The sequence below is a fragment of the Pygoscelis adeliae genome, unplaced genomic scaffold, assembly GCF_000699105.1.
Source record: "Pygoscelis adeliae isolate BGI_AS28 unplaced genomic scaffold, ASM69910v1 Scaffold351, whole genome shotgun sequence".
Lineage (NCBI taxonomy): Eukaryota > Metazoa > Chordata > Aves > Sphenisciformes > Spheniscidae > Pygoscelis > Pygoscelis adeliae.
In genome coordinates this window covers 269,856-280,635 of record NW_008824112.1, presented here as the reverse complement: position 1 = coordinate 280,635, position 10,780 = coordinate 269,856, and the positions used below count along the sequence as shown (strand labels likewise).

The 10,780-nt window shown below is 48.4% G+C and overlaps 2 protein-coding genes across 2 annotated transcripts in view; one reads left to right on the top strand and one right to left on the bottom strand.

Moving 5' to 3' along the window:
- Nucleotides 1-5,942: 5,942 nt before the first annotated feature.
- Nucleotides 5,943-6,902, top strand: LOC103925533 (olfactory receptor 52K2-like). Its single transcript, XM_009334261.1, is given in 3 exon segments — nucleotides 5,943-6,308; nucleotides 6,310-6,394; nucleotides 6,397-6,902. Coding segments are annotated over 3 exon segments (957 nt in total).
- A 2,885-nt stretch (nucleotides 6,903-9,787) lies between these two features.
- LOC103925530 (olfactory receptor 51E2-like) overlaps nucleotides 9,788-10,780 on the bottom strand; it is a 2,356-nt gene continuing 1,363 nt past the window's right edge. Inside the window, 2 exon segments of the mRNA XM_009334260.1 lie at nucleotides 9,788-10,161; nucleotides 10,164-10,267. Of these exon segments, the coding sequence (XP_009332535.1) occupies nucleotides 9,788-10,161; nucleotides 10,164-10,267 (478 nt within the window).

Here is a 10,780-nt window from a genome sequence, read left to right as displayed (position 1 = left end):
GCAAAGAGGACTCTGTTTGCAGTGTAGTCAGCTACCTTGGCTATAAATTCAGGGAGGCAGAGCCACAGCTGGCACAAGCCGGTCCAGCAGGAAATGTGTCTCATGCCAGAATTATTTATCTGGAAAGGGCAAACACATCTGAGATCCTCTAATCCTGTGCTTGGAAAAAAAGCAGATACTGCCTCCTCTCTGTCAGAGGTAATTGATCTACAAACCCCACGTACTGTTCTGGGCAGTGTCACCTGTACTTCATCTTCTATAATAAAGCTATTCAGATTATTAAATAATGATATTCAGCAAGCATCAGACTCAGTTTTTACTGGGTCCTTTTCATGTATGTTCACAGTGCTGTGCCGGTTCTGTTCCCTTAGCAGGGTCTGATTTCTTGGGTACACATAAACACATGAAATACCAAGGAAGCAAACTCTGTAGCTCAGTCTCTCTGACCAGCCCATTTGGGTCATGCAAAGATGCTGTCCCCACTGCACTTCAGTTTCATCCACGTTACACCTGACCTCTACATTTCATGCATCCTCCTCTTGACGTGCCCCGGAGCCACGGCGCCAGTGTGCCAGCAATCAAAGGTGCCTCCAGACCCTGAACACACACACGGCGACAGGCGTCTAGTGCCACGTCCCAGCCCTGCACAGAGCGTAACACCTGGAGGAGCTCTTCCTTCATCTCACCAACTCTAACCCAGCCTTGCATGGACCTCTCGCTTCTACCACTAACCCCCAAGAATGACTGCAGTTGCAGCCTACATAAAAATGCCATGTTAGGAAGATCATAGAATCACAGAATCATTAAGGTTGGAAGAGACCTCCAAGATCATTGAGTCCAACCGTCGACCCAACACCACCATGCCCACTAAACCATGTCCCTCAGCGTCTCATCCACATGTCTTTTAAATACCTCCAGGGATGGGGACTCAACCACTTCCCTGGGCAGCCTGTCCCAATGTTTAACCACTCTTTCAGTAAAGACATTTTTCCTCACGTCCAATCTAAACCTCCCCTGGCCCAACTTGAGGCCGTTTCCTCTCATCCTATTGCTTGTTACTTGGGAGAAGAGACCGACCCCCCCCTCGCTACAGCCTCCTTTCAGGTGGTTGTAGAGAGCCATGAGGTCTCCCCTCAGCCTCCTTTTCTCCAGGCTGAACAACCCCAGCTCCCTCAGCCGCTCCTCAGCAGACTTGTTCTCCAGACCCCTCACCAGCCTCGTTGCCCTTCTCTGGACACGCTCCAGCCCCTCGACGTCCTTCTTGGAGTGAGGGGCCCAAAACTGAACACAGTATTCGAGGTGCGGCCTCACCAGTGCCGAGTACAGGGGCACGATCACTGCCCTGCTCCTGCTGGCCACACCATTTCTGATACAGGCCAGGATGCCGTTGGCCTTCTTGGCCGCCTGGGCACACTGCCGGCTCATGTTCAGCCGGCTGTCGACCAGCACCCCCAGGTCCTTTTCTGACAGGCAGCTTTCCAGCCACTATACTGTGGTATACCAGATACTGTGATTTTGGCTATTTTTGAGTTGTACATGCCACAGCAGGGATGGGAGCAGCACTTTCAGACTTGCTGCTGCTCAAGTGGAGCAGCGCTTTCAGGCCTGTTGACACACTTCTGAGCGTTTTCTTTGTGCTTCATTGGCATGAAAAGCTGATAGAATTTCATTTTGTGCAATTAAGTGATTCAGTAACTTGTAAAGTGACAAGTTTTGCTCATTGCAGTAGTCAAAATCCAGAAGATTTCCTAGAAATGGGGGACATTACCAGGCATCTTGACCTAGCTTGCTGTACCCCATTAGATTTGTTGCAAACTTATTGTACTTTAAACAGTGAAACAGATTAAAATACCCTCAGAGAATGAGCTGCTCGGTATTGAACAAAGTGCAAAAGGAGTTGAAATCTTTGATTGCTAGCATACTGGCAAAGCTTCCCTGACTTTGTAAGGAAGGAATAGGTCCTGGTACTTGAAGTTGAGATTTTAACTCTTTCCTCACACATTTTTGTCAGCTCTGCCTCTCTGCTGCTAAGCAATAATCAATAAATTTACCAGTTTTGATGCACTTAATATTTTGTGTCATTCTTAGACATTGCAAATCTACCAGCCATGCAGTCTGAGCCTGTAAAAAATATGTAGCCAACTCCTTTTGCAACCACATGCTGATCTGACTGTGCTAACAGCCACCCAGCACTCCTGATCAGAGTACAGCCTGTCATGAAACAAAGATGCCTTGAATTTTGGGTTTTAAGAGAGCTAGAGTAATGACCCAGTCCATACCCCTTCCCCAGTATAAGATCAAAAGTAATCTCTGATAGATACATGCACGACCTGATCTCCCATTGCAGAAACTCTATACTTTCCCCAAATCACCCGTTTCAGAGCATTTTCCTAGTGTCAAGCCTATATCTCACTGGAGGTCGTGACTTTTGTCCTTTCCATAAAGGAGAAGAACAAATTATTACCTTCCTTGTGGTGTTTGCCATCCTCTTCAGGTTGGCGCAAGCAAAAAGGACAGGACTAGAGCTATGATCAGGTAATTGCAGGTCTTCACAGATGACTGGGTTAGCGGGTGTTACACCTATGTGTCTACAGCTTGTTTGAAGTTCATTTAACCAAGGAAGAGCTTGCAGCCAAATAATTAGCAATGTTGTAATTAACCTATGCAAGGAAGCAAGCTGAGGTTGCAGGTGTATGACTGGCAGTTCTCTACCACAATATTCACTTAACGTGGGATATCTAGAAGTAATGAAGTAGCTCATTAACTCAATAAGAGACAAAGTCCACTTAGATATATTGGCATATCTGCATAGTAGCTTTTCTGGATAGATTGTCTTATGTTCCACCTCGATTTGACTAAAATTTGAACTTGGCTCAGAGATTGGCACTATGCTTAAAAATACTGGCATAACACCAGATTAAATGAAAAAAAACCCATCTACCCAGCTCACCTGGATGACTTGGATGTGACCCTGGCTGTACCTACATCACCTTCAAATACTCTTTCTCTCTCACACAACCAAGCAACTCCTCAACCTGCCAAAAGGACCTGCATGGAAATATTTATATGCCTTGAGGAACCTGATCACCCTGATCACTCACTGCTGGGACTTCAGAGACACTAGTCGTCACAGAGGAGAAACTGCTGCCTGGGAATAGTCGGGAATAGTCAGGAATAGCAACGGTTTGTAAATTCACTCCTCTTTCCTGCTGCATGGGTTATGTCTGTCTCAGCATTAAGCAGTGCCAGACAGATCTTTGGTCCACAGAGGAGGAAGTTTTTATCTCTGGGTGGGCAAATATACCTCTGGGCATGACTAGCTGCTCTCCTGGTACACACACAATGGTGCATGTGTCCTTCAGGCTTAACCCTGTCAGTGTAAAACTCGTTTTGGATTTGGATCCAGCGTCACTGCACTCCTTCTGGGGCACAAGATAGCAGCCTGGATTCTTCGGGCTGTATTTTAATGTCACCTTTCATCTGAGGATCCTGAAGCATTCATGAACTTTAGTGAATGCTTTGTAAATGAGTGCTGATCCTTTGGACCTGATTTAGGTATTCCTTGTCCTTGCAGTCTCTGAGGGTGGAGGTCATGTATGAACCACAGATGATAAGTATGGTATTTAGGGAGAGGGGTGCTGGGGAAGGAGGGCAGGAAGCCATTCAGATAATCACCACATCTGGGATCAATGTCAGTTTTTCAGCTGTTTCAGTCTGGCAACTAAAACATGACACAAAGAACAATGACTTATGGGCGTGCTGGCCCCTTGGGCTACTGGTCCTTCAAAAGAAAGCAACCAAAACTAGTAGAAATCTGCAGAGACTGGAGAGGAGGAGAATCCCAGAAGATCAGTTTAAGGAGCCTTGTGGCTTCTGTTGGCATTTTGGCTACAGACAAATAGACGGCATGGTGGGAGATGCTCTTGGAAGGAGATGACCCATGCTGGGGCAGAGACAGCCCTGAGGGACCATGGAAGACCCAAGCTGGGGCAGAGGAGAGTGAATAAGGACCAAGGAGCAGCAGAAGGAAACCACCAAGAACTGATCCGGACCTCCTGCACCACCGTCACCTCACCAAAGGGGCTGGGAGGGCAGGAGTGCAATGCGTGGGGACAACACGGGGAGTTGAGACTAGGACAGGGGAGAAGAGATGTTGGAGTGATGCAGCTCCTGCAGCATCAGAGGGAACGGAGACATTGGTGTGGTGGGAGGCCATCTCTGAGTCCTGCCCTACCACAAATTGGGTCCTGTCTCAGGGTCCCCCACAGCTAAGCGATAGCTTCTCTCCCACTCCAAAGTCTGACCTGTCCATCAAGGGACCAGGGACATCTCACCGCAGACGTGGGGAGAGGCCAGAACAGCTGGAGAGCATGTAGGGTGGGCACCCAGCATCCATACTCAAAAGGACCTCTTCAGAAAGCCCTCCCCAGCTGCAGTCTCACACCAGGACTCTCTCAGCATGTGAGCCAGATGTGGACCTGCCAGGTGGCCTGGTGCTCCAGATGCAGTCCCATTGTATAATCCAAGGATGGGTTCCCATCCTTTGCAAGCAAAAGTATCAGATCTGTGTGCCTGAAATGGGGTGGCTTTTCTGCTCTGAGGCCTCTCGTCATCATCACAGTGCAAACAGGAACAAGAAGACCTGAGTGGAGGCTTGCTCTTGATAATGCAGAGGTGAACCAACAAAGCACCTTGCCCACTGAACACCACTTTGTGATTACTGCATCCTTTACCCTACCCGGGGTCTCTGCACCTCGCTCACAGTGCTGTGAGTGAGAGGCAGAAGGTGGGGGAAGCCCAGCCAGACAGGATGAGACCTCTGGTAGAGCTAGAGAAGAAATCTTGGGGAATGCTGGGCACTTGGGGTGGTTGGATGGGCCTTCCAGAGATGGTGGCAGTAATTAATTTATTGGGTTTTTTTAAAAAGAGACAGGGAAACTCTGCTGGGACTCTGGCCAGAGAAACAGCTCAGGGAGAAGGTAAATCACTGCCCTGCCTCCCTTCTTCTGCAGCAGAGGTTTCCTCCAACTGTGAGAGGCAAGAGTTAATCCTGGTCTTCTGGAGCTGAAGATGAGAGAGGGAGGATGACATGAGATTGCCCGCTGTTTTGTGAAACTTCCCAGGAGACAGCTTGGCTATAAACTCCCCAGCTGCAGGGCAGCTTCTGAAGTCTGCTCAGCAGGCTGGAGAGCCAGAGGTCCTTGGAGAAGAGGAGCTGTTTCTTACTCACAGCTTGGTCAGAAATCTGGTGAGTCATCCCAGGGAGTCTGGTGCACGAGTTGTGCAAGGGGGGAGGAAAGAGACGGCCTGAACCAAGCCCTGATGTAGGTCCCAATCTGTCGTGGGATGGAAACCCAGCTTGAATTCTGAGCATGCATGATTTTTTCTTAGTTTAATCTAGTAACTCATAAGAGCACCTGTGCTGGGTCAAACCAGAAGTCTTCCTCACCTGGGATCTGCTCTCCAGCTGTGGCTGTGCCTCTGTGCACACCTGGCAGAGCCCCCCCAGGGGCGCTCAGGGAGTCCTGGAGAATCAGAGGTATCCTGGGAGGAGGCCGTCAGGACTGTGCCAGCCTCATGGTGCTGGGGGCCCACCTGCTGCCTCCTCCACCTGCTCCAGGGAAGGAGAGATGTCTTGAATCCAAATAAGCACTGAAGAATTTCATATCTGAACAATGGTGATCATGCTTTTTACTTGATATCACTTCACACTCTTTTTGATAAACTCCACAGACTGACCTTGCCATGATTTAGTAACAAGCAGAATAACAAATCAACTTCACACGTTATAAGGGAGTTGAAGTGAAAGTGGCACAATCTGGGTATGTTTTGCAAAGTTTAATGATTCTTTCTATTATGTTTTATTGAAAAAAAAGACTTTTAGGTTTGCAAAGGATGCCTCTCAATGCAAACTCTCTGCTTCCAACAGCACTACCTCATTCATGTTTTTCTTGACTGACATCCCTGGGCTGGAAGATATGCACCCCTGGACTTCCATCCCATTCAGCAGAGTGTTCAGCGTAGCCCTCCTTGGGAACAGCACCCTCTTGTACGTGATGAAGACAGAGCCATCTCTCCACAAGCCCATGTTTTATTTCCGCTCCATGCTGGCTGTCATTGACTTGGTGCTGTCCCTGACCACCATGCCCAAAATGCTGATCATCTTCTGGTTCAATGCCCAGGAGATCACCTTCAATTTCTGCCTTGTGCAGATGTTTTTTCTTCACACTTTCTCAGTCATGGAGTTGGTGGAGCTGCTGGCCGTGGCTTTCCACATGTATGCTGCCATCTGCAACCCCCTGAGCTACAAGCTCCATCCTGACCATCTCCCTGGTAGTCAAGAATGGGCTGCTGGCTCTAGCCAGGGCAGCCGGGCTCATGTTGCCTCTGCCTTTCTCCTCCATTGCCTGCTGTACTGCTGCTCCCACATCATCTCCCACTGCTACTGCAAACACATGGCAGCGGTGGAGCTGTCCTGTGCCAACACCAGGTTCAGTAACATCATCGTGGTTCTCTTCATCATGGGGTTGGATCTGTTGTTCATTGGGCATTCCTACCTCAGGATCTTGAGGACCATGTTGAGCCTGGCATTGAAGGAGGACAGACTGAAGGTATTTGGGACCTGCCTCTCCCACATCTTCGTCATCCTGGTCTTCTACACCCCTGTGGTTCTCTCATTAGTAATCCACAGGTTTGGTTGCCATATTGCCTCTCACATGCACATCTTGGTGGCTAATTTCTACCTCCCATTCCCCCCCATGGTGTATGGTGTCAAAACCAAGCATATCCATGACCAGGTGCTCATTGCATTTTTCTCAAGAGAATCTAAATTCTCACACATCCCATCCACAGGAGCATGTACGGATATCCAAACAACTGCACATGCAAATTGCAGCTCATGATGGGCCACAGAAATTAACCCTGGATACATAACTCTGCAGCAAGTGCATGATCCGCTTTAAACAACTCCCATCTCTTCTCCTGAATCTTTCCAAGTTTAAGACTTGAGAATTGTGAGAGGATTGTACATATGTGCTGAAACTGGTAGCATTTCAGCTCATCACTGCCTGCAGCAAGCAGCAAAGCCTCCTTGACAGACTGAGGAAGGTGCTAAATCCAGAGGTAAGCCTATGTAGAACTGGAAAATTTTCAGAGTATTCAGCTTTGACGTCACTGTGCTGATAGTGAGCTGGAGGTAAATAACATTCTTGTTTGAGCTCCACAGGCTGCATTTCTTCTCTTTTTGTGTGCTAAGGAAATGAGCTGATGGCCTGCAGGTCCTCTCCAAAGAGCTATTGATGCTGCTGGACCATTTAACTAAAGTGGGTGGGGGAAAGAGGGGCCAAACCATCTTGTGTTGGCAGGAAGCTGGGAGAGGAGTGAGGTTTGAGGTGCTGACCCTCGCTCCAGGAGAGGGGGTGGGTGATGCCCACTGCTTGAGCACACGGCACTGGCACAGGCACAAACCAACCCGGAGCCCCACGCCTGCTCCCAGCCTCTTCGCTAGACATGCAATGGATGATGACGCAACTGCCTGGAGGAGGGTTGCTCACATTTTCCAGCGTGAGCTCTGAGGACAGTCTCAGTAAGGGTAAGGTTAAACCTGCTGCATGCACCTTATCCCCCCTCAATAGCAAAGGCAGAGCTCTGTCCCCTTCCTCCACCCCTGTATGCACTGGGGGGCACGGGGGACCAGCTCCCAGGGTCATGGGAAGAGCACAAATGCCTGTGAGCACTGGGTTTTTTTAGCCTTCTTTTCAGTTGTGATTGTCCTTATATGACTTAGATGTGATTTCTGTTGCCTGAGTTATTTATTGATGTGTTAGGCTGCTGTAGATCTGATTCATAGATCAGCGCTGCAAATACAGCACACAAAAAAAGGAAGAAATCCATAATATTTCAACAGAATTAATGGATCTACTTTCTTTATTTTCTCCAAGTCTTAGAATAAGGGATGTGTTTTGCTGTATAGCTGGCATATTTATAAATCTGGACTATTACAAAAGGAGATTCCTGTCCACAGTGTCGAATTTATGTGGCACAAGAACAAAGACTGGCCTGTTTTGCTAGTATATCTGTAGCTGTTGCATCCCTGACCCAGCTTTTGCAATTGCAGCCCAGCAGGTAAGAAATCCCCACATCCAGCAAGCTCATGTTGTATGTGGTGGCTCATCACCCACACTACCATGAGGGTCACAGGGTCTTGTGGGGTCTCTGTTCGCTTCCCCCAGGATGTCCTCAGCAGTTCTTCTTCCACTGGTCAGAGATCTAGGGAAGGATGTGAATTGGGATGTTATGAAGCTTTTTATGAAGTCACTATACCCAAAGTAGTAGAGATGAGGGATTATGGGAGAACTTTGCAAAGCTGAATGATGAAGTGATAAACTGGACAGTAAAAGTCAATATAGATTCATTAAAACTGAGGCGCTCTGGCAAAACACAGCCCTATTTTTGCATAGACAATGTTGTGCTTTGAGCTGTCCGTCCCCGCTTAGAAATAGACATCTTGGAGTTATGACTGATGACTCCTTGAAAACATTAGTGGTACCCAGTCACGTCACTCCAGACTCCTCTCCTCTCCTTATTATCACCACAGGTTTCACTCAGTCGCCTCAGCAAGGCGATGATTGGCGCAGGTCAGGGTCAGTACACAGAGGTTTCTCTCTGCCACTCCTTCCTTCTCACTCATTTCCAATGCTCCAGCATGGGCTGATCCACAGACTGCATTCCCATTGGGGGCGTACCTGCTCCAGTGTGGGTCCTTCATGGGCTGCAGTCCCTTTGGGGTCTAGCTGCTCTGGCATGGGCTTATTCATGGGCTGCAGTCCCTTTGGGGTCTAGCTGCTCTGGCATGGGCTTATTCATGGGCTGCAGTCCCTTTGGGGTCTAGCTGCTCTGGCATGGGCTTATTCATGGGCTGTAGTCCCTTTGGCGGTGTACCTGCTCTGGTGTGGGTCCTCTACAGCCCACAGTTCCTTCGGTGAGAGTGCTTCTACCACCATGGAGCACCTCCTACTGCTCTGACCTTGGTGTTCCTCTTGCTGTTTCTCACTCTTTTTGTTCACTCCTCCTCTCTCAGTCTGACATTTTCTGCCCTTTCTTAAATATGTTTTCACAGAGGCACCACCGGCACATGGCAGCCCTGGACCTCCCTCCTGGCCACTCCTGCAGCCCCCTCCACTACCCAGACCTTACCACCTACACCCAGTACAGCTCCCCACAAATATCTTGAGCTGCTATTTGCAAATATTGTTTTGCTTTGTGCTGTGTGGATAATGAGTTAATTTGTTCCTAATTCAGGAAATGAAGCCCTTAATCAGATTTGTGCTAGAAATTTCTGCTTCCACAAAGTGGTATTTAGCTGTTCCTTCCAAAAAATAATTTTCTAAATTATAGGCATTGAATAAATGCAAGAAAAAGAAGACACAGAGAAAAAGTTAATATTAGATGAAAGTGTTTTATACTGTCTGTCTGTTGCAGTGCCTTTCTGGGGCGCACTGGGATGTACTGCAAGGAAAGGAACAAGTCCCATCTCAACGTTAACTCCTGAAGGGCTCTGACTGCATCCATAAAGCCATCAACCTGTCAAGCTTGTGTAGTCTTCTACTACAGTACTAGTGCTTGCTGCACAAAGTATGTTTGTTCTACAGTTGCCGTCATAAATTATTGCTATTTGTGTTGTGATAGTGACTGAGGGCCTGCCAAGGGCTAAGGCAGCGTGCTGCGTAGTCAAAGAAGAGGACCACATTCCAAAGCTAAGTCAAAAAAAGTAAGAGCTGGGTGCAGTTCAATGGGCAGTTCTGTCATCGGAAATTTTAATTGAAATCAGGATCCTCTGTGTCTGCTTGGTCCTCACCTCGTAGATGATGGGGTTGAGCACAGCAGGCACCAGCATGTAGATGTTCCCCATGGTGATATGGACCAGTGGAGCCAGGCCCTTCCCAAACCTGTGCAGCTTGGGCAGTTCAGTCAGGGGCACATAGAAGACCAGGACCACACAGATATGGGCCACGCAGGTGGCTTGAGCCTTGAGCCTCTCCTTCCACGCCGCCAGCCACAAGACAGCCTTGAGAATCAGGATGTAGGAGAGGCAGATGAGGATGGTGTCCAACCTCATAACCAGCAGGATGGCAGTGAGGCTGTACACCACGCTGGGGTGGTGTTGGCACAGGCCAGGTTCATCACATCCTGATGCAGGCAGGAGTGTGACAGCCCCTGGGAGCTGCAGAAGGGAAGGGGCAGAGCAGGACTTGGTTCTGTCTCTCCTCTGGAGCCAGGTGGTGTTCTGGCAGTCTTAGAACGTTAAGTGTGTTTATTTTTTTATACTGAAATTATGTTACTAGCATGAGAGATGCACTGTGGTACCACCAGAGCAGTGCTTTTATAGTGTGAAACAGGTGTATGTGCTATGCAGAGTCACAGAGTCACTGAGGCTGGCAAGGGACCTCTGGAGATCGTCCTGGTCAACCCCTCTGCTCAGGCAGGGTCACCCAGAGCAGGTTGCCCAGGACTGTGTACACCTGGGTTTTGTGTATCTCCCAGGATGGAGACGCTACAGCCTCTCTGGGCAACCTGTGCCAGTGTTTAATTAACCTCATCATAAAAAAAAAAAGATATTTGTTATGTTTAAATGGAATTTCCTGTTTTTTCTAGGTTGTGCCCATTGCCTCTTGTCCTTTCACTGGGTACCACTGAGAAGAGTTTGGCTCCATCTTCATTACACCCTTCCATCAGGTGTTTATACTCGCTGATAAAATAATTTTGAGTTGGGAAGGACAGG